The sequence below is a fragment of the Aethalodelphis obliquidens genome, unplaced genomic scaffold (genome assembly GCF_003676395.1).
Source record: "Aethalodelphis obliquidens isolate GAN/ISIS:26980383/991018 unplaced genomic scaffold, ASM367639v1 scaffold17, whole genome shotgun sequence".
Classification (NCBI taxonomy): domain Eukaryota; kingdom Metazoa; phylum Chordata; class Mammalia; order Artiodactyla; family Delphinidae; genus Aethalodelphis; species Aethalodelphis obliquidens.
The window spans coordinates 33,130,955-33,155,684 of NW_020837961.1; the positions used below are offsets into that span (position 1 = coordinate 33,130,955).

Genomic DNA, 24,730 nt, shown 5'->3' on the forward strand with positions numbered 1-24,730 from the left:
TTCCAAAGTGATTATACCAATTTACACTTTATTAGCAGCACGTGGGTTTCAGTTGTTCCATACATATCCCTGTCAATACCTTGGGTATTATGAGTCTTTTAATATTGAATATTCTGGTTAGTATATATTGCTGTCTCGTTGAGATTATAACTTCTATATCACTATTTAGTAATATTAGTGAGCATCTTTTAATAGGCTTATAGGGCATTAAGATAGCCTCTTGATGAAGTGTCTCTTGATTTAAGTCTCTTGTCCCTTTATTGTACTGGGTCATCTGTTTTTTTTCTTTATTACTTAAGATACAAGCCCTTTGTTGGCGATAATACTTTAACAGATACCTTCTTCCACTTGTGGCTTACGTTTTACTCTCTTCATGATACTCTTTGAAAATAACAGAAGTTCTTAATTTTAGTGTGGTTCAATTTATCAGTCTTTAAAGCTAGTGCTGTTTGTACCCTGCTTAAGAAATCTTTGCTTACCTTGAAGTGATAAAATAGTCTCCTGTATTATCTTCTGGAAACTTTTTTTTTATCTTTCAAATTTAGTGAGGTTGTGAAGTATGTATTGTATGTATGTGTGTGTACACACATACACATACTTATGTGCACATACATATATATATATGTCTTACTATACATTCTGTATTCTCTTCCACTGATTGATTTTATTACAGTGTGTTAATTATGAAAATCTTAATATTTGGTAGAGAATATCTTCCCAACTTTTTTCTCCATAATTATCTTGACTCATCACAGCCCTTATATTTCCACATGAATTTTAGAATCAGATTATAAATTTTTACCAAAAAAATCCTACTGGGAATTTGATTGGAATTGAATTGAACCTGTGGCTCAATTTGTGAAGAAATGACATTTTCATAGTATTGGGCCTTCTGATCCATGAAAATTATAGATCTATCCATTTATTTAGACTTTCTTTAATTTCTCTAAACATAAATATTTGTTTAAATATCTCCTACATTTTTTATTAGATTTATTCCTAGGTATTTAATGTTTTGCAATGCCGTTGTAAAAGGGGCCTTTTCTATTTCTGATTGTTCCTGTTTATATAAATACAATTTATTTTTTATGTATTGAATAAAACATTTGAGTATAATGGTTTGTTTTGGCTCTACATTATTTAAAATGTTTCTGTATACACAGTCATGTCAATTGCAAATAATGAGAAATTTTGTCTTCCTTTCTATCCTTATACTTTTCTTTTTTCTCTTGCCTTATTGCACTGGCTAGAACCACTTGTCCAGTCTTGAATACAAATAATGATAGAAGGCATCCTTGTATACTTTCAATATTTCTCCATTAAGGTATGATGTTTGCTGTGGTTTTTATTATAGAAGCCCTGTATCACAGTAAGAATAGTCCCTTCAAGTCCCTTCCTAGTTTGTTAAGAGATTTTATCACAAATGGGTGATGAATTTTTTCTGTATCTATTTAGATAATTATATCATTTTGTCTGTTATTCTTTTAATGTGGTGAACTGCATTGATTGATGTTTGAATGTGACATCAGTCTTGAATTTCTGAAATAAACCCAGTTTGGTCATGGTACATTATCCTTTTTATGTATTGATGAATTTGATTTTTGATACTTTCTTTAGGATTTTGTATCTATGTTCATTCATAAGATTGGCCCATAATTTTCCTCATAAAAACATTAGGAAGTTTTTTCTCTTTTACCATTCTGTGGGAGAGTTTGTTTAAGATTGGTGTTGTTTATTTTTTGGATATGTGGAATATCATTTAAGAAGCCATCTTAGTTTAGAGTTTTCAGCCTTTCTTTTATTACACTGTATGCATTTCCAGGCTACAAATTGACCTTTTAAGTGTGGTTATAGCTGCATCACATATGTTTTGATGTACTTTATTTTTATCATCATCTTTTTGAAAATATTTTGATTTCCTTTCACGAGTATAAATTTCTAAACATATGACGATTTTTTAGTTATATTGTTTTTATTTTACTATGATTGGAAAGTATATTATGTATCATTTCAGTCCTTTGTCTTTTGTTTTTTAATGACCAATTAAAGTAAATATTTCATGCCTGCTTAAAAAGAATGTGTTTCCAGTTGTTAATTGCTGTGTATTAGTTTGCTAGGGTTGCTGTGACAAAGTACCACAATCTGGATGGCTTCAGCAACAGAAATTTATTCTCCAACAGTTCTGGAGGCTAGAAATCAGAAATCAAGGTGTTGTTGGGGCCATGTTCCCTCTGAAGCTGGTAGGGGAGAATTTCCTTGCCACTTTTAGCTTCCAGTGTTCGCCAGTAGTCCTTTAGTTCATTGGCTTATAGATGTATTACTCCAATCTCTGCCTGTGTTGGATATGGTTATTTTCTCCCTGTGTGTCCCTGTGTCTTTACGTGGCATTCTCCTCTCTGTGTTTCTCTATTCCTATAAGGTTATGAATCATAGATTAAGGGTCCACCCTACTCCAGTATGACCTCATCTTAACTAATTACATTTGCAGTTACCCTATTTCCAAATAAGGTCACATTCTGAGGTACTAGGGGTTAGGACTTCAATGTATCTTTTTTGGGCACACAGTACAACTCGTAAATTAGGCCAAGTTTACTAATTATATGTATAAATTTATTTATCTTTCATGTTTTTTTGGCCTGCTTATTCTATTACTATGAGAGGGTCATGAAAATCACCTACTATGACTACAAATTTATCTTTTCCTCCTTTTGTTTCTGTCAGTTTTTGCTTTTTATATTTTGAGGTTGTGTATTAGGTGCATAGAAATCTAGAATTGTTATATTTTTCTGGTGAAGTGTACCTTTTATTATTATACTGTGTCATTCTGTCTCTATCACGCATCCCTGCCTTAAAGAATACGTTTTCTGATATTAACATAGCCTTACAAGCTTTCTTTTGATTAGGGTTGCATGTGTATTTTTTTCTATATTTTAACTTTTACTTTCCCTGAATCTTAGTCTTAAGATGAGCCCAATATATGGTTAGGTTTTGTTGTTGTTGTCGCTGAAGTTTGTTTTTGTTGAAAGTCTGTGTTTTGAGTTTGCTCAGCTTGAACTGAATATACTTATTGAAATGCTTAGAATTAAGTCTGTTGTCTTGCCATTTGCTTTCTATTCCTTGTTCTGTGTCCCTATTCTATTTCCCTTTTCTCCTTTCTTGCCTTCTTTTGATGGATTATTTATTTGCCCTTTTCTCTCTTCTTCTTTTAGCTGTATTAGTCATAGAGTCTTTATTATCCTTTTAGTTATTACCCTGTAGTCTCCAACATGTATTCTTAACTCACTGAAATCTAATATTAATTACTGCTTTTATTCCATTCCAGACAATGCAAGGACCTTAGTACACTCTTAACTTTTAAAATTTTCTCTTCCAGTTTTGTGTAGTGTCTTGATATGTCTGTATGTCTTTAACTTATATGTTTTAACTCCCCACATACCAAATTATAATAGTGTTAATATAGATTAGTATTCATTTACCATTTATATATCATTTCCTTTGCTCTTTATTTCCTCCTATGTGTCAACTATGATTATTTCTTTATTCTGCTCAAAGAACATTTCATTTGTGTTTTCTTTGGTATGAATATACCTATGACAGGTTACCTCAGTTTTGTTTGCCTGAATATGTCTTTAATTCACCTGCCTTTTGAAAGGGTATTTTTTACTAGATCAGCAGTTACTTTCCTTTAATTCTCTGAGCTTATTAATTCCACTCACTGTCTTCTGGCTTCTGTTGTTTCTGTTGAGAAGTCAGGTATAATTTGCTTATTACTCCTTTATTGTAAACCTCCCCACCCCCCCAGCTACTTTTAATATTTTCTCTTGTGATTTTCACAAGTGTTACTGTGATAGACTTACGTGTAGCTTTCTTAGTTTTTATCTTAAATGGCACTTTCACCACTTCTAAAATCTGTGGATCAGTGTTTTTCACTTGTTTTAGAAAGTTCTAAGTGATTCTCTTTTCATGTATTGCTTTTGTCCCATTTTGTCTTTCCTTTCTATTCTTCCAGTTATACATTTCCAGTTTACATTTCCATTTCTTCCAGTTATACATTTCTTCCAGTTATACATTTCTTAGACCATTTTACTGTATCCCATTTATCTACTATGTTCTTTCTGTTCTTTTCCATTCTTTTGTATGTTTAGTTTTTTATATTTTCTTCAGACCTATCTTTTGGTTCATGAATTCTTTTTTTCATCTGTGTCTAGCATAATAAAACCATTATTTGAATTTCTCAGTTCTAAAATTTCATTTGACATTTTTTTATGATTTACACTTTCCCTCCAAAATTTTCAGGTTTTTTATTTCCTTGAGTATATTAGTCATAATTATTTTAATATCTAGTTCTGAAAACTTTATCTACATTTCCTGTAGATCTGTTACTGTTGACTTTTGTTTCTTGTGCTTTTAGGTCACATTGTATCTCTTTATTTGATTGGTTCTTTTCGATTGAATTCCAGATATTGTATATGAAAAAAGTGAACGTGCTGTTAACTTTATTCAGAGAGGATTTATTTTTGCTTCAGAAAGGTGACCAAAGGACTGGCAATCCCACATTGTCTTAATCCAGGCAGGGATTGAGAAGATTTGAATTTAGTCATCATTAAAGTTGGTCTACTTCTGGTTCAGTTTTATTCACGGTTCCAGACTTGCCTCATCAGTAGCTCCTCAGTTCCAGTTTTTGTCCTCTTGTCCTCAGAAATTTGTCTGTCTCTTGCCATCTTCCCTTGCCTTTCAGATTCTTTAGAATTGGCCAATCCTCCTAGGCAAAACACACCTCCAGAAGACGTGCGCACCTCTTTGGGTTTCTTGTCTAAGATCACAGTCCCACAATTCTTCAGTCTTGGCCATTCTCAGTGCTTTCATCTAGGTAGTTTTGCTTTTAATAATTGTCTAGGTGTTATAGTTCTCACTGGGTGGGGGGTTGATTAAATTACCTATTTCATTATGTAAAACTCAGAAAATACTGTGACTGTTTTTTCTGCTGAGTTACCTTCAAGATGGGTATTTAAAAATCTATAGTTTTATGTGGATCATCAAACATTTTTCATTTGTTCATACTCTAATGCAGTTTCTTAGCATAGCTTTGGATATACATTCCTATGAAGAGAGATCCACCAAAATGGATGGATGTCCAGAGTTGTACTATATATGGCTAAACTAGGCTTCTAAAGTTTAGCTGTTAATAACCCAGATATTTTTTATGGTATTATTTTGGCCATTTATTTCTTTTTAAGATGGAAAGAAAGGATATTGATATTTTTCAAATTCACTTAGATTCTTTGGCTATCCGCTTATCAAAAATTGGGCAATCTCAGTTGTTTTTAAAATCCTTTTCTTATTTTATTGGTAGAGTAGTACTTCTTGGAGAAACCAACTAATAAGGACTTAATTTGTATAGAAAGATTTTTTTTTTTCTGTTAATGTATTAACTCATAATTTTCATTCCAAAATCAAAATACTGTTCTCTTTGTTCATCTTTGCAGAACTTCAGAAATAACTATCACTTTTTTCTTTTCCTCTAAATTTATTTTCATATTTACTGATCAAATACTTTTAACCTAAAGTTATCAAGGATTCCATGCACTTCCAAGATAAGGGGTAACATCAATCTAAAGACTCAATTCTTTTCTGTCTTCACTGCTTACAGACAGGGAACACAGTCTCTTCAGCCTGGACTTATGTAGAAGAATTTGGAGAAAATAAACAGGTAAGAAAGTCTCTTAGGAATATTAAGTGATATATTTAGTTTCCAGAAAGCCAGTTATAAATTATTCTTCTTATGGTTTTAAGAAGAAATAGTTAAAATTGTTCAGTGAAACCTTGTGAAAATGTTTAATTATTATAGTTTTGTTAATTATAGATGCATTAAGCAAAGTTTTAAAGAGTTAAACTGACTTCTATATTTCAGGTCTTCTGAAAACTTTTAACATGCTAGTGTGTACATTGTGAACCACCAGGATGGCAAACAGTATTAAGGTGGATGTAGTTGGAATGAGTGTATTATAAAGTAGATTACCCAGAATTTCTCAAACTTATTTGAAAATGGAACTCTAGTTTTTTCAAACTTACTAAACCAAAATTATTATTGATACAATTTAGAATAAAAGTTATGTTTATTAGGATTCACTGTTTAGTTTTTCCAACATGGTACTGAGAAGGATAAGTTTTAGTAGGAAGCTAAAGGTAGTTTATAATAAGTTTGAGTAAAGATTATTACTATCCAAACTCCTTTTTACATGTAGAGGCAAAAAGAATGTTGTAGTTCCCTGGGTAGTAATCCGTATGTTCTTGAGTAGGTTACAATCCTAGTTTGCTATAGCTTGGATCATAATTTTCCCTCTCATAGGCTGCTCTTTTATTCCTCTTTTTCCAAAATGGTATAGAAACTAGCATGGAAAGGAATTTGATGTTAATTCAATCTCTTAATACAAAGGTAGCAAACTGGAAGCTCTTGATATGATTTGTTTGGTCTCTTCCAGTTTTTTGAAAGGAAAGCAGCTGGGTTTCATTTCAGTACAAATAGCTGGACAGCATTTGTTTTATATTTGTTCCTTTTTGAGTTCTTCTTTTGTTTGTTACATCTTGGACTCTGAAGGCATTTGAGTTTGTAATTGCTGTGTTTAACGTATTTTAAGAATTTTTCTGATTTGTTTTTAATGTTTTCCCATTATATAGTATCCCTATTAAAAGTTCTTCCCAAACTGATTTGCCAAGTTGTTGAGTGAAATAACTGTTTCTATGGTCAAGTTTGGGAAGAACCATGTACTATGTATACTCCCCTTGGAAATCATAATGCATGTTAGCATCCTGAATAATTGCAGTAGCAATTTGTTTAGCTGTTAAACCCATCTTTCCTAAAATTTTCCCAATGTTTTTTGGCCTAAGGGATTCTTGTTTTGACAAGGTACTTGAATTGTGTGGGATGTAGTTTGAGAAACATTTAAACTAACCTAGAGAAACACTTGGGATTTCTTTATAACTTTTTTGAGGTATAATTGAAATACAATAAAATGCACATATTTAAAGTGTACACTTTGGTCAGTTTTGCTTTATGTATAAGTCTGTGAAATGACTAAAATCAAGAAAATAAACATTTCTATCACCTCTACTATAATCCATTCCTCCTACTCTCTTTCCTAGGCAACCACTGAACTGATTGCTGTCACTATAGTGACATTAGTTTGCATTTTCTAGGATTTCAAACCCTTGTTTTTGAAGTTTAAATTATAATCTTTAGAGATAATTTAGAATGAAATGGCTGTAATTTCTTAAAAATAAAAGTACTGATACCTGACAAAGTATATGTTTATGATTGTTATACAATATCAAAGTTTCAGAGTAAGAATTTAAAATCCAAATCACTCTTTCAAAATTATATGGGAAAATACGTTGTAAATTAAAAAACTAATTTAGTTGAAAACAGAAATAGATGATTTTTCCCCCAAAATTGAATCTGAAAAATATAATCATCTAGTAAAATCAGAGAACTAATTAACTAGAACCTTATAAGGAAACAGTTATAGACAATAATTTTCTTATCCAGCCACCTGTTGCTAAGATTATCATACTCAAACCCTCCTATAAATCATCTTAAAACAGAAATAGTGGCCTGAGTTACCCTGTGGGCCTAGTCTTAGAAAAAATGTTGGTCATTGCCCATCTACTTTTTGCCCTTTGCTGTCAGTCACCTGATAGGAAAAATTAAGTAGACAATAAAAATACTTTTTAAAAATTGAAGTAGGGAATGTAAATGAAGTAAAAATGCCAGTAAATTTGATAATACTAGTGTATTCCAGCCAAAAGTATCACTTAAAAATTTATAGTTAATGATTTTTAAATATTTCATAGGTTATAAGTTGCTTAATAAGTACCAATACTGAAAATTCTTTCCTCTGCCTTATAGTTAGCTCTTGGTCTTCAGTACTGGGAGAAAGTACAAAATAATAAATGATAAATGTTAATAATATTCTAATACAGATGATTTTTGTAAATCTCTGTGTTTGAACCCAGCTGTATTTTATATTCTGGATATGTATAATAAATACTGTTACCAAAAACTTGTTTTGCAGATGAAATTCAGTGGTTCAGTAAAAGAAAGTTATTGAGTTATAGTTATGACTCTTGGAATGTTAGAAATTGAAATAATAAAATGGTAAAATGAAATTTTTTCCAAAATTTTTATAAAGATCTCATAGAAATCTAAAGAAATACTTAAAATATGTATTAAGTGGGAAATGTATTTCATAGGTTAAAATATCAGGTGCTTCAAACCTTATACATTGCTGTTGGAAGTGTTAAAATGGTACAGCTGCCTTGGAAAATATTTGGCAATACCTCAGAAAGTTAAACGTAGAGTTTACCATATGACCCAGCAATTCCATTCCTAGTTATTTACTGAAGAGAATTGAAGACATATGTCCACACAAAATCTTGTGCATATTATTCCTTAGCGGCATTATTCCTAATGGCCAAAAGGTGGAAGCAACCTGGATGTCCATTGACTAATGAATGGATAAACAAAATGCAGTATCTCCAGACAGTGGTTATAAAAAGGAATGAAGTTCTGATACATACTACACGGATGAACCTTGAAAATATTATGCTAAGAAGCCAGTTAAAAAAGACCACATAAATTATATGATTCCACTTATATGAAAAATCCAGAATAGGCAAATCTATAGAAACAGAAAAATTAGTGGTTGCTGGGTCTGGTGGAGAGGGAATGGGGGGCGACTGCTAGTAAATACAGAGTTTCTGTTGAGGGTGATGAAAATTTCTGGATAGTGGAGTTTGGTTGCACAACTTTGTGAATATACTAAAAACCACTGAATTGTACACTTTAAAAAGGTGCATCAAAAAGAGAGGGGGTGGGTGGTGAAGGTAGAACTCAGAGCTAACAAGGAAAAGAAAAAAACCAATTATGAAGAATTTACTTTCTAATGGAAAATTAGTTTAAAGAATATATGGTCAGAAACAAACTAAAAGAAAAAGATTAGTATGAGAAAATGGTTTCAACTGAACTCACTTTAAGGTCTCTATTAAGGGTTTCCCCCTCTTCATATGAAACAAAAGCAGCTAGAGGATCTGTGATGTTCGGTCAAGAGGTGTAAGAGAATTAGAAACAAAAAAGGGACACACAAGAAGAGAGTAAATCAGTATATATCTATTGCTTAGTTTTCACTGAGGAACATATTGGTGGTATTCATCTCTTGTGCTGGACAGAGAAAGGTAGGAGACCAAATTATAATCGCTGCAGAGGCGGGACTGGCAAGCAGGTGATGAATGTGCTGCCAGGCTCTGCTCTTGTGCCCATGTCAGATGTGGCGCTACAGTTACTACTCACTTTCTTGCTCATTCCAGACACAGCTTCAGAATCCCTTGGAATCCAGGGTCCTTTTAGCGATTACTGCTTGATTCGAATTGGCACTTAAGGTTAAGCCTATTTACTAGTCTTAATATAGGTCAAAGTTATTCTGTAAAAATGTGTCCATTCAACATATAAATATGAAGTTTTAGAGGATTTGATCAAAATGTTATCTCTAATAATTATATTAAAGCGTTAAAAGGGCCTTTTCTTCAAATGAAGTGTTACATAAAAGTTTAGCATATAAAGCAAGGGAATGCAGAGCTGTGTGAATTTAAGTGGGAAGTGTGGGCGTGGGCAGGCTCAAGCAGAAGCCAGGTAGCTTAGAGCACCCTCTACTTTATTTCTCTCCCCCTACGCACAACAACCTTTTGAAACGCTTTCTCTCAACCCAGTTTTGAGAAGATTGCCGGAGTAAAATGCTTGATCAAGTGGAAATAATACTTTCCTAGGAACTGGGAAGCCTAATTTTTAATTTGTTTTTTTCTCCATTTAACTGTGGGAATATGGAACAGTCACTTAATCAACCATCTTTTGTCTGTAATATTCTTCAGTGAAAGAGGTGGTTTGAATTAGAGACTTCCGAGGACTCAACCTATTGCTATTTAATATTTTGATTTAAAGAATTTAATTAGTCAAAAATTTTATTGATCTCAATGGTAAAAAGGCAAAACCAATAAGAATGATCAAAAGGCTTGAACAGATATTTTACTAAAGAAGATGTTCAAGTGGTCACTGAACACGTTATTAGTCATAAGGGAAATCCAAATTAAAGCTAAAATGAGATACCATTCATATCACTGGAAGAGCGATGATTAAAAACACTGGCAATAACAAATGTTGGTGAGGGTTTGGAGCAACTGGACCTCTCATATTTTATTGACGTGAGTGTAAAAATGATCACAATGCACTGTTCGGCAGTATCTATCTCTAACCTACCACCCAGCAATTCTACTCTTAGTTATTTACCCCAAAGAAATGAAAATATGTATCCACAAAAGGACTTGTATAAGAATGTGCATAACAGCTTTATCCGTAATAGTCAAAATTTAGAAACAACCCAAATCTTTATCAACAGGTGAGTGTGAGTGGATAAAGAAATTGTAGTATATTCATTCAATGGAATACTACTGAACAATAAAAAGGAAGCTACTGCTACATACAATATGAATGAATCTTAGAAATTATGTTGAGAGAAGACATAAAAAAATACTTTAAGAATACATTTTATATGAAGTCCAAGAACAGTCAAAACTAAGCTATAATGATAGAAATCATAAAGTGGTTGCCTCCAAAGAGCTCTTGACTGGAATGGATGACGGGAACTTCTAGATTGATGGACATGTTTTATAACTTGTTTTGGGTGTTGGTTACATAGCTTTATACAGTTTTCAGAACTCATTGAAATGAACACATAGGATGTATGCATTTTATTGTATGTAAATTGTACCTCAGTTTAAAAAGTGTTAATTAAGACAGTTGAATAATTCTCAGTGTAAAACTTAAATTCTGAAATTGGCTCTGTATCGTTCCCTTAAGAAGAGGGGGGAAGGGGAGTAATATCCCAGTCTGAGGCAGAAACAGTGGGATTGAAGAGCTAAGGATGTTCATTGGGAAGAAAAAGCAGGGGTGGGCAAGTAAGTATATGTTAGGAATTTTAATTCATTTGTTAATTTGTGAATCAGTGATGTTTTCTGATTTTTATTGTCTGTGATATATAAGTTGTATGTTAGGGGAAAACATGGTTCATCTAGGTTTATCTCACAGTTATTGTCTCAAGTTTGACATGTATTATATTTTCTAATCACCCAGATGTTTTCCCGAATATATTTAGATTCTTAACTTGTAAAAAAAATATTTTTGAAATGCTTATAAACATCTGAAGTTTTTCGTTTCCTAATCTTCGTAGTATTGGGGGAAATTTTTTTCTTGATTTATCCTCTGTGAATAAAGTTATCAAAGTGAACTTTTAATTTTATACTTTAATTTAGTCTCCTTAAAAATGTGAGAATAAAACAGTCCATTAGGGTATTTGTAAATTGAAGGTTTACATCAGGGGAATATCAGAAATACAAATTTTCAGACCTGATAAGCACTCTGCTAGTAGCCAGTTGTCTGTCTATCTTCTTTGTGAAATCTTCTCCTGAAGATCTCTTTTTTATCCACATTTCATGAGTAGGCTGCATTAGATCTTGAATGAATATAAACCCAAAGTGAAAGTGATTTCTCTGAAAACTACATTTCCCCACATACAGAAGTGTAAATATTTAAAGATCTGTTCTTTTAAATCATGTTGTCTGTACCACACTGTTAAAATTTGAAAGAGCTAGTTATATATACATGCTTAATAAGGAATTTATTGTATTTGTGTGATAACGTTTAGAAGAAGAGTATCAGAACTTTTTTTTTTTAGCAATTATTTGAATTATCAGGAACACTAAGGTTTTTGTTTATACTCAATGCCATAACGCTTCAGGCAAAGTGGATCATTGAAGAGAAGAAAAAAAGTTCTCTAATGCCTAGAGAACTAATCCTACTTTGGGATATTAGAAAAGCAAATGGTGTCAAAGTCATTCCTTATCCAGTTTCAAAATACTGAAAATATTTTGAACTGTATGCCTTGAATGTATTTATGTTTTCTTGGAACAAACTGCTTGTATTGATCTTATGGTACCATTAATAAAAATAAAAAGGTTATAAAATTATTCTAATTAGAGTTTTACAGTGCTAGAAATTAAACCTATATTTAACAGATTTTTTTTTTTTTTCTTAACTAGGTCCTTTCTGATGTTGCTTGAGCTTATTCTCCTGCAGTTGATCTCGTTCCTGTTGGCTTAATATTAAGTCCCATGACAATACTAAGTTAATATTCATTTTTAGGCCTCATTTATAGCACCAGGAAAATATAGAAAAAACTTTACCTGTGCATTAGATGACCTAATTTCTTCTGTTCTTAGAAACACCATACCTTTTATAAATAATCACTTCATAGTCATTTTCACACCCTTGGCTTACTCTACACCAAAGAACATAGTTGAGTTTTTGGAAAGTACAGGATTTGCAAATTTGGTCTTTAGTACTCACACACATCTATAAACATTATAACTAATGAAGCAGGAAATTATTCATACATAAGATGAATGTTTATTGTGGAATAGTAGTATTTCAAATGTTGGTTTCTAAAGAAATAATTTGGTTTAATTTTTGGATTTTTCTGTACTGTAAGTTGATAATGGTTTCTTGAAGTTTATTTTATAAAGATGATTCATTTTACTGTTTTATGGTACCAGTAGGATTCTAATGTTAAATTGGTTTGTGGGGTTATATAAATGTTTACATTAGTATTTAAATAATGAAATATTAGACAATTTTTGCAGTCCAGGGGTAAATGTGTCTGCTGGTTTGATACAAAAAAAAAAAAAGAAGCAAATATGAATTCACTGTTTTATATCTTTTCTTCTTGGACAATCCCTTAGTGTCAGTACCAAATTTAAAAGGAGTTTCCTTGTGGATAGAGCAAGAGAAATCAGAGGTTCTCTTTTTCGGTGATCATAAAGACACAAAACAGTTAATAGATATCCAAGAATGCATTCTAGTAAGATCTCTGAAGTATTGTGTCAGTGAAAGTTTACGTAATACTGACTGATGAAACTATCAGGATTTGCAGTGCAGTGAATGCTGAAACAGTCTTTACCAGCAATATAAGATTATCAGGATTTTGAATGTTAGAACATTATGTTAAACTGTGATTATAGTTTTAATGCTTTGTCTCTTTGAATTAAATTTGTAACCATAAATATGTGAAGCATAATTGTTATGTATTTATTTACAGACTACAATTTCCGTCGCAGCTCAATAAATAGTCTTTCCCCTGTTAGTGCTACCCTCTCTTCTTGGCCTCCCAGCCTGCTTCCTTACACTTCAAGGCCTTATTCTTATCCAGGCTATCCCTTGTCACCAACAGTATCACTTGCTAATGGCAGCCATGTTGGACAGCGGCTATATATCTCCAATCAAGCCTCATTCTTCTGAAGAAAATATTATAAATAGGAGTATGAAAGTTTCCTTGTAAAACATGCAAATTAAAATACTGTTTTATTTTAGAATCGGGTTTGTACATTTGGTTTTAAAATGATAATTATATATTTATTTCAACATAGTAAATATCAGTCACAATTCAGAATAACCTACCATTGTAAAACTTTTAAAAATGCTAAGTTTAAAAAGTTACTTAGTGATTTCTCTTGATAAAGTTATAACAAACTGCTGTTCTTTTTAAACTTTTGGGATTTTAAATAACTTCTGATTCCTGAGTGGTCAGTAGAACCCAGAAGTTTTCATTGTAACTTTGCTAAATAGAGTTTCTCAAGTATTAAAGCACTTGCAGACAATGGTTACACTAGATTTGATTACCAAGGATCACTATCTGTATTAGCGATTAGAACAATTATATAAACAGAAGCATCTAACTATTATGTAGAAAGAAATGAAGGGCAAAAAGATTAACATGCAGATTTTATGCAGTACTAAAGAAAAAGCAATCTACCATTGTGGTCCTTGAAAATAACTATAAATATTTTAGTTAATTGTTTGTTGTAGAAATACATTATAATTTTGCTGTTAATGTATTTAAGGTTTTTATAGTTATGCTCCATTTGTGTTTTTGATATTCACTGTATAGTTCTTTGAGTAATAAGTGTTACGGTTTTTAATGTTGAAATCATGTGTTAATTTTTGTACTTGAATTCAAATTCTTTGACATTAAATATACAATGCTTCTAACATGCACGTGTTTCACTTTTGTTTATTGGTATGCACAAAAAAATTAGCTCTCACAACCGCTTTGACCTTCTGAGAACAATTTCCCCTACTTGGTATACATAGGCTCAGTGTCTTCATTGGGACAAAAGCAAAGGATACTGCAGAAAGAAAATTAATAGTTTTGTGAAACGTAACAAAAGTCCTTTTCAGGGGCCAATAGAAATACTATTTTCATGAACCCAGTGACGTTTCCTCCATTTTTTTATGAATAATTAATGAATCCAGGTTATTTGGACTGTTTAATAGTTTAGCAGTATACATCTGTAATCAGTTTCTAATGATGGTTTGCATAATTTGTAGAGACAAAAATCTTTCCTCTTAGAATACCAGACATTAACTTTGTTGATCAACTCATTGTATGGGGTATAGGGTTTTCATTAATAGAATATGAAATAGTTGCATATATTTCTTCTACTAAAGTTTTTTCCAGCAGAAGTTATTGGAGAGTAAACTAGTTTCTTTTTTCATAGAGTAATCATAGTTGTAGGTTTTTCCCTTTCATCACTTTAAGTATATCTTGCCACTCCCTTGTGGCCTGTAGAGTTTCTGTTGAAAGGTCAGTTTATAACCTTGTGGGGATTCCCTTGTATGTTATTTGTTGCTTTTCTCTTGCTGCTTTTAATATTTTTTCTTTGTGTTTAATTTTTGTTAGTTTGATTAATACGTGTCTCTGCATATTTCTCCTTGGGTTTATACTGTATGGGACTCTTTGAGCTTCCTGGACTTGATTGACTATTTTCTTTCCCATGTTAGGGGAAGTTTTCAACTATAATCTCTTCAAATATTTTCTCAGACACTTTCTTTTTTTCTTATCCTTCTGGGATGCCTATAATTCGAGTGTCAGTGTGCTTAATGTTGTCACAGAGGTCTCTGATATTGTCCTCCATTCTTCTCATTCTTTTTTCTTTATTCTGCTCTGAAGCAGTTATTTCCACCATTCTATCTTTCAGCTCTCTTATCCATTGTTCTGCCTCAGTTATTCTGCTATTGATTCCTTCTAGAGTATTTTTAATTTCAGTTATTGTGTTGTTCATTACTGTTTGTTTGCTCTTTAGTTCTTCTTGGTCCCTGTTAAACGTTTCTTGTATTTTCTCCATTCTATTTCTGAGATTTTGGATCATCTTTACTATCAATACTCTGAATTCTTTTTCAGGTGGTTTGCCTATTTCCTCTTCATTTATTTTGTCTTGTGTTTTTTATCTTGCTCCTTTACCTGCAAGATATTTCTCTGTCTTCTCATTTTGTCTAATTTACAGTATTTGAGGTCTCCTTTCCCTAGGCATTGGGGTCATAGTTCCTCTTGCTTCTGTTCTCTGCCCTCGGTGGTGAGGTTTGTCCAGTGGATTGCATAGGCTTCCTGATGGGAGAGACTGGTGCCTGCGTTCTGTTGGGTGGAGCTGAGTCTCCACTCTGCACTCCACTCCATCAGTCTCCACTCTGATGAGCAGGGCCATTTCAGGTGGTGTGTTTTGGGGTGTCTGTGAGCTTAGTATGACTTTATGTAGTCTGTGTGCTGATGGGTTGTTTTGTGTTCCTGTCTTGTTTGTCATTTGGTGTGAGGCGTCCAGCACTGGGAGTGGCTGGCAGTTGGGTGGAGTCAGGTCTTGGATTCAGGAAGAGGCCTTTGTGAGAGCTCTCAGTGATTAACCTTCCCTTGGGCCGGGAATTCTCTAGTGGTCTAGCATCTTGGACTCGGTGCTCCCACCCCAGAGCCTCAGGCTCGATTTCCTGTCAAGGAACCAAGACCCCAAGAGTTGCTCATCCCAGCAGTAAAGGGGATTAAAAAAAAAAAAGTCTAACAAAACCCCAGAAAAATGGTAAAAAGTAAAATCAAACAAACAAAAACAGAAACAAGGAAACACGCACACACACAGAAGAAACAAAAACGGAACCAAATAAAACAAAAATCAAGAAAACAACCAGACAAAGAACCCCAGAACAAGATCAAACAATTAAAAAGAAAACTGACAGAAACACAAAACCGAAAAACAAAATCAAAGCAGAGTGTCAACTGAAGAATGAAGCAAAGAAACAAAACAAACCAACAAAAATGATTTAAAAAGAGAAAGAAAAAGAGGGGAAAGAAGACATAACAGAAAAGCAATGTAGAAAATGAAATATAAAAAAATAAAATAGAAAATATATTAAAGAAAAATAAAAGACAAAACCCCAGAGAAATGGTAAAAACAAAATCAAACAAACAGAAACAAGGAAACACACACACACATGCAAAAGAAACAAAAACAGAACAAAATAAAACAAAAAGCAAGAGAACAACAAGACAAATTGAAGAACTCAAAAATGATATCAAATAATTAGGATCAAAACTAACAAATATACAAAACCTAAAAACAAAACCAAAGCAGTGTGCCAACTGAAGAATAAAGCAAGGAAACAGAACAATAAAAACGATTTAAAAGAATAATAGTAAAATAAAATAAAAAGGGAAAAAACACAGGACGATAGAAGAGCAAAGTAGAAATGGAAATATATATTAAAAAAAAGATATATTAAAGAAAAAGAAGAAAAAAATAAGGAAAAGAACACAACAGAAAAGCAAAGTAAAAATTGAAAGATATAAAAAAATAAAAAATTTGTTATAAAACACGAAGATCCCAAAAGACTAAAAAAAGACTAAAACAACTACAAACAAACAAAAGAAAAAAAAAAAAAAAGCCAGAACGAATGACAGAATGAATCAGAACATAATAAAATTAATAGTAATAATTATGTTTCCCTTGGGGTCTCAGTTGTAAGTGTCCTGGCACATGCTATGAGCCACAGCCCCCCTCCACCTCCCCAAGAGCCCCTCCTCTGCCTCTGGGCTGGTTTCTGGACCTGTTGTGGGCATTGTGGGGACCACTCAGACTCTGATCTGGCCCAATTCCTGCATGTGTTTGCCCCCAAAGTCCACAGCTGCCAGAGCTAGACTGTTTTCATTTGTGGGAACACAAATGAGTACATTGTCTACTCAGATATTCCATAGATGCAGGGTATTGTGAGGATTAAATCTGCAGCTTGTACAGCTTATGGAAAGATTTTTGATCTCCTTCCTTAGTCGCCCCATCCCTGGGGTTCTGCTTGGTTTTATCCCCACCTCTGCATGTGGTCCACCCACAGGGGTCTGGTCCTGAGGCTGCCTTGGAGCTCTTGGGTCTGCCTCAGTGAGGACTGGGTGCAGAGATGGTATGACTGCTTGGATTGCAGCAACCTTGCTGGCACCAAATGCGCAGGGAATCTGGCGGCCAGGGGTGCAAGAGATATGGCCTTAGTGAGGGCCTTTTCTGGTGCCTGATATATGGTGCGTGAGGGCCGGACCTGGGAGGGCGTTTTTTTAAATTGCCCTGCAGCCAGCGTGTGAGCACCAGCCCTGAGGGGGCTTTTTTTTTATTGCTCGTCAGCCAGCACACAAGAGCCTGCCCTGAGATGGCTTCTTGTATTGTCTGTCAGCAGGCATCGGCATGTGGAGAAAGAGAGCCTACAATAGTGGTTCCTCCCCCTGCATGGGACTCAGCAATAGTGCCCTGCTTCCATGGCTGTCTGGTCTTCCTCTGTAGGCATCCCCTGCTGCAGGTTTCCTCCCTCCCATCCCCTCAGTCCATCTTCCCACAGCCAACAGCAGTTCTTGCTCCGGGCCTGTTCTCCAATCTCCACACTCCAGCTCCCAGCCCCCTTGCACACCTGTGAACACACATCCCAGTCTGGGGCATGTACAGCCGCAGTACGGACCGTCTGTGTATTTCTCACTCTGTCCCGTCTGCCATAGATCGGCCACTTAACCCTCTTCCGACAGCCTCAAATGTTTCCCTTCTGTCCCCAGAGAGGGTGTTTTCCCTTCAGGGAGGGGTTTTCCCCAAATTCGGGAATCTCTCCTCTGCTTCAGCTCCCCCACGCCAGGGTTCAGGTCCTGTCCTGCTTCCTTTCCTCCTTATCCCTTCTTTTTTTTTTGTCCTACCCAGTGATGCAGGGATGTTTATAGTCCTTTCTGGTGTCCAAGGTCTTCTAGTTTTCAGCCAGTGTCCTGTGAGAATTGTTGCATCTATAGATGTACTCCTGATGCATCCGTGGAGAGAGATGTCCTCCACGTCCTCCTACTCCTCCACCATCTTAACTCCTCTGACTTATTTTATAGCTGGAATTTTGTATTCGTTTACCCCTTTTACCCATTTTGCCAACTCCCAGCCCCTTGGATTTGCACTCTGTACCTATGAGTTCAGATTTTTTGGTTTTTGCTCTTAGGTTACACACATGAGATCATATGGTATTTGTCTTTCTCTGTTTAACTTATTTCACTTAGCATAATGCCCTCAATGTCCATCCATGTGGTCACAAATGGCAAATTTTCCTTTTTCATGGCTGAATAACTTTCCATTGTATATATATACCACATTTCTTGTCCATTCATCCATCGTAGGACACTTAGGGTATTTTTCTGTCTTGGCTTTTTAAATAATGCTACAGTGAACATAGGGTGCAGATATCTTTTTCAGATAGTGATTTTATTTCCTTCAGATAAATACCCAGAAGTGGAATTGCTGGATCATATGGTAGTGCTATTTTTAATTTTTTGAGGAACCTCCATACTGTGTTGCATAGTGGCTGCATCAATCTACACTCCCACCAGCAATGCACAAGTGTTTCCTTTTCTCCACATCCTTACCAACACTTGTTATTTCTTGTCTTTTTGATAATAGCCATTTTAACAGGAATGAGGTGATACTTCATTGTGCTTTTCATTTGTGCTTCCCTGATGATTGGTTATATTAAGCATCTTTTCATGTGCTTGTTGAAAATATGTATGTGTTCCTTGGGAAAAATGGCTATTTTGCCCTTTTTTTTTTTTTGGCGATACGCAGGCCTCACTGCTATGGCCTCTCCCGTTGCAGAGCACAGGCTCCGGACGCGCAGGCTCAGCGGCCATGGCTCACGGGCCCAGCTGCTCTGCGGCATGTGGGATCCTCCCGGACCGGGGCACGAACCCGTGTCCCCTGCATTGGCAGGCGGACTCTCAACCACTGTGCCACCAGGGAGGCCCCTATTTTGCCCATTTTTAATTGGATTGTTTCTTTGCAGTTGAGTTATGTGAGTTCTTTATATATTTTGGATATTAACCACTTATCAGATATATGATTTGCAAATATTTTCTCCCATTTTGTAGGTTGCTTTTTCAGTTTGTTGATGATTTCCTTTGCTGTGCAGATGCTTTTTAGTTTGATGTAATTCCACTGTTTATTTTTGCTTTTGTTGCCTTTGCTTTTTAAACAGTCTTCGCCAAGACTGATATCAAGAAGCTTACTGCCTATAATTCCTTCTAGGGGTTTTAGAGTTTCAGGTCTTACATTCAAGTCTTTAATTCATTTTGATTTAATTTTTTTGTATGGTGTAAGATAGGGTCCAGTTTTATTCTTTTGCATGTAGCTCTCCAGTTTTCCCAACAACACTTATTGAAGAGACTGTCCTTCCCACATTGTATATTCTTGGCTCTTCTGTTGTAAATTGATTGTCCATATATTTGTGAGTTTATTTCCAGGCTCTCTATTCTGTTCCGTTGGTCTACATGTCTATTTTATGCCAGTGCCATATTGTTTTGATCATTATAGTTTTGTCATATAGTTTGAAATCAGGAAGCCTGATGCCTCCAGCTTTGTTCTTCCAGTAGAGTTATTTTTTGAGTTCTTGATAGAAACCTTTGTGGAGGACAAGGGATGTGTTAAGGGGTCTAGAAAACTGTAGAAAAGGAAATGGGAGTAGAAAGCTTAATGTAAGCTAACAGTCCACCTCAACTGTGAAAATAGTGGGGAAAAAGTTCTGGTATATACAAGCAGTCTCTTCTTGGAGAAGAAGGTCGAAAGGTACTGGGACATGCCCTTTGGATTCTGGACAGTGAAGGGGAAAAAATGCAAAAGGTGAAATTCAGGATTCTTCAAGACAAATGAGAACCACAAGAGAAAAGGGAGCATACAACCCCTATCACCCACAAAAAAAATCCATTTAAAAAATTGTACTTTACTACACTGAGAGCAGAGGACGTTTTTGAACATGGAACCTTATGAACCATTCCAAATTGCCAAGCCTGTCTGGTGAAATGAGTAGACAAAATCAGTCTACTTCTTTACAAAGCCACTATAAAAAGAAGACAGTAATGAGAACACATCTCAACTGATGAAAATTTCCTGAAAAAAACCCCCACTAAATAGCAGAAAACAATGACACAATATACTAAACTGAAATATCCTCAAACAAGAATTTGGCAATGTGAGAAAAAACAAAACCAAAAAGCACCTTAGGCACTCCTGAAATATCCTTCTGAGGCTTCTTGAGGAATCTACTAGAGTGATCTTTCAACAAAGATATGACTAGGGAAACTTTAGGAAAAGAAATGATGGTGAGCATTTCACTAATTGTAGATCTAAGACTAAAAGGTGGGGCTAAGGGTGGGAATATACATAAATGTTGTTATAACAAAGTAGAAATAATGCAACTAAAAATGGGAGAAGGGAAAAATGAAGGTGGAATAAGCTCTTTGTTTTGTAATTGGTTGGTAGCACTAGGAGGATTCCTTTAATGACTGACAAACCAGATTGTAAAATGTCAAATAAGAAAACAGGTACTAAAAAGCTTTATAAAAAATATAAGTAAAAAGGTTACCACCAAGGGACTGGCCAAGATAGAAGCTCAACTCCCTGAGCTCAACTCCCCTCATAAGCACACCAAAATCACAACTATTTGCAGGACAACCATAGATGAAAAAGACAAGAGCCTAACAGAAAAGATCTTCTACAACTAAAGACATAAAGAAGGAACCACAATGAGACCAGTAGGCAGGGTGGACTCGTGATATAGTCAAGTCTCATAACCCTGGGTGGGTGACCCAAAAACTAGAGAACAATTATATTGTAGAGGCTCTCCCACAGGAGTGAGAATTCTGGATCCTACGTCAGGCTTCCCAGACTGGGGGTCCAGCACTGAGTAGATGAACCCTCAGACATTTGGCTTTGAAGGCCAGTGGGGCTTAATTTCAAGAGTTCCACAGGACTGGAGGAAATAGAGACTTCACTCTTAAAGGTGCACACAAAATCTCACATGCTCTGGGACGCAGGTCAAAAGCAATAATTTGATAGGAGGCTGGGCCAGACCTACCTGCTGGTCTTGGAGAGTCTCCAAGAGAGGTGGGGGTGACTGCAGCTCACTCCAAGGACACAGACATTGACAGCAGCCATTCACAGGAGTTCCTTCTGCTGTGTGGATGATGGTGCAGGTGGGTGTCATTGCAGAATCCTCCTTCTAGCTCATTAACTCCATCCAATAGCCTGTAGGCACCAGTGCTGGGACACCTCAGGCCAAACAACTAACTGGGTGAGGACACAGCCCCACCCATCAGCATACAGGCTGTCTTAAGACCACATGAGCCCACAGCTGCCTCTGGATGTGGCCCTACCAGCCAGAGAGCCCAGGACATAGCTCCACCCATCAGGGGGCAGACACCAGATACAAGGAAACCAAAAGCCCACAGCAGGTGAGACCCTGCCCTGGGGCCAACTGGGCCCCAGCCCTGCCCACTAGCAGGCCAACACAAGATTCAGGACACCCTGGACTCTGTACCCAATGGTGTCAGGAATGGTCCGCCAACCAACCAGTGATCTGACACCAGGTCTGGGATTCCTAGGCCCTGGAGCCAGACTCCATGATCCTGTTCTGCCTGCCAGTAGTCCAGCACTAATCCTGGGGTCCCCTGGGGTTCTGCAGTCTGCTGCCTTGTGACCCAGCCCCACCAAAAAGCACCTGACAGCTTCTACACAAAACAGGGTCTGGCAGTCAACCAGACCAGGGACCAGTCAAGCCTACAAGACTGCCCACGTAGTCAGCCTGCCACAGCAGAAAAACCCACTTAGCCCTCATAAGGGAAACTCCTAAAGCATATAGCTTCGGTGACAAGAGGGGAGTGTGCTGCTGGGATGCATAGGATGTCTTCTACAGAAGACCACTTTTCTGGAGTTGGGAAACATAACTAACCTACCAGATACATAAAACTACAAACACCAACTTAGGCAAAATAAGGCAACAGAGGAATATGTTCCAGGTGAAGGAACAAGATAAAACCTTAGAAGAAGAACTAAGTGAAGTGGAAATAGGCAATCTACCTAAGTAGAGTTCAGGTTAGTGATCATAAAGATGATCAAAGGACTCATGAGAAGAGTGGATGCACAGAGCAAGAAGTTAGTTTTTAACAAAGAATTAGAAAATATAAAGAACAACCAAACAGAGATGAAGAATACAATTAGTGAAATGAAAAATACACAAGAAGGAATCAACAGTAGACTAAATGATTATAGAGGAATGGATCAGCAAACTGGAAGACTGAGTAGTGGAAATCACTGATGCTGGACAGAAAAAAAAGGAAAAAGAATGAGAACAGTTTAAGAGACCTCTGGGACAACATCAAGCTCACTGATATTCACATTATAGGGGTCCCAGGAGCAGAGAGAGAGAAAGGGCCTGATCAAAAGAAAGAAAGGGCCTGATCAAAATCAAAAGAAAACTGGAGTAGCAATACTTATATCAGACAAAACAGACTTTAAAATAAAGACTGTTACAAGAGACAAAGAAGGACACTACATAATGATCAAGGGGTCAATCCAAGAAGATATAACAATTGCAAATATATATGCACCCAACATAGGAGCACCGAAATACATAAATAAAATATTAACAGATATAAGGGGAGAAACCAACAGTAACACAATAAGAGTAGGAGAATTTAACACCCCACTTAAATCAATGGACAGATCATCCAGAGAGAAAATTAATAAGGAAACACTGACCTTCAATGACACATTAGACTAGATGGACTTGATATTTGTAGAGCATTCCATCTGAAAGCAGCAGAATAAGCATTCTTTTCAAGTGCACATGGAACATTCTCTAGGTGAGATCACATACTGGGCCACAAAACAAGCCTCAGTCAATTTAAGAAGACTGAAATCATATCAAGCATCTTTCTTGACCACAACACCATGAGGCTAGAAATCAGCTATTAAAAAAAAACAACCTGCAAAAAACACAAACATGTGGAGGCTAAACAATATGCTACTAAACAACCAATGGCTCATTGAAGAAATCAAAGAGCAAATCAAAAAATACTTAGAGACAAATGAAACCAAAAACACTATGATCTAAAACCTATGGGATTTATTCTCTATCCCCTTAACCCCTAATATTTCTTCATAGCAGTTGTCACCACCTGACATTTTATTTATTTGTTTGTTCAACTGCCTTTCTGTCCCCATGAAAATGTGAGCTTCATGATAGCATCATTTTTTTTCTATTTTGTTCCCTATTTATCTGAAGTATCTAAAATAGTTCCTGGCATATGTTCACTCTCAACATATCTTTTAGTGGATTTAATGATTAAATTCACAAAAGTAGGAAACACTGAAAGAAAAAACACAAAAGTGATCTAAGAAAACCCACACTTGCCTCTATTTCTAACACTTTAGTTCAGATGCTCCTTTGTTTTTCAGTCAATGAAAATATAAGACATACAGAAAGGTGCACAAATCAGACATGTATAGCTCAATGAATTATAACAAAATGAATATACCATGTTACCAGCACACAGGGCAAGAAATAGAACATCATCAGAGTCCCCAACATGGCCCTCCCAATCACTCACCCCCTTCTTCCTCCCCAAAGGTAACCAGGAAACTGACTTCTAACCCCATCAGTAGTTTTACCGGTTCTTGAGCTATGCATAAATGGAATAATTTCATTTGTATTCTTTGTGTCTTGCCCCTTTCACTTAATATTAGATTTGTGAGATTCATCCATGTTGTTATATGGAGCAACACTTCCTTCTTTTTTGTAGCTGTATGGGATTCCACTTTATGAATGGTCTACAACTTACTTTCTACTGTTGATGAACATCTGGGTGTTTCCAATTTGGAGCCATTACTACTGACACTGTTATGAACATTCCAGTATATACCTTTAGGTGAACATATGTATTTGGGAGGGTGGGCTATATATCTAGGAAAATAATTACTGAGTCATAGAGTATGTATATGTTCAATTTTAATAAATACTACCACAAAATTTTCAAAAACCAAAACCTATGGGATGCAGCAAAAGCAGTTCTAACAGGGAAATTTATAGCAATACAATCTTACCTCAGGAAACAAGAAAAATCTTTAATAAACAACATAACCTTACACCTAAAGCAACTAGAGAAAGAAGAACAAACAAAACACGAAGTTAGTAGAAGGTAAGAAATCATAAAGATCAGAGAAGAAGTAAAAGAGAGACTACAAAAAAAAAAAGAGAGAAAAGTTCAATGAAACCGAAGGCTGGTTCTTTGAAAAGATAAACAGAATTAATAAACCTTTAGTCAGACTCATCAAAAGAAAAAAACAGGAGAGGGCCCAAATCAGAAATGAAAAAGAAGTTACAACCAACACCACAGAAATAGAAAAGCTCATAAGAGACCACTACAAACAATAAAATAGACTACCTAGAAAAAAAGGGCAAATTATTAGAAATGTACAA

The 24,730-nt window shown here is 35.4% G+C and overlaps 1 protein-coding gene across 2 annotated transcripts in view; it reads left to right on the forward strand.

The window, feature by feature from the left end:
• RBM46 (RNA binding motif protein 46) overlaps positions 1-14,149 on the forward strand; it is a 35,738-nt gene extending 21,589 nt beyond the window's left edge. The window contains exons 5-6 of one of the 2 annotated variants that reach the window (XM_027117253.1): positions 5,651-5,710; positions 12,145-13,317. In XM_027117253.1, coding sequence (XP_026973054.1) covers positions 5,651-5,706 — 56 coding nt within the window. In that variant the 3' untranslated portion in view covers positions 5,707-5,710; positions 12,145-13,317. Of the gene's footprint in view, positions 1-5,650; positions 5,711-12,144 lie in introns of both variants that reach the window. The other variant, XM_027117252.1, reaches the window with a different exon arrangement.
• Positions 14,150-24,730: the final 10,581 nt, after the last annotated feature.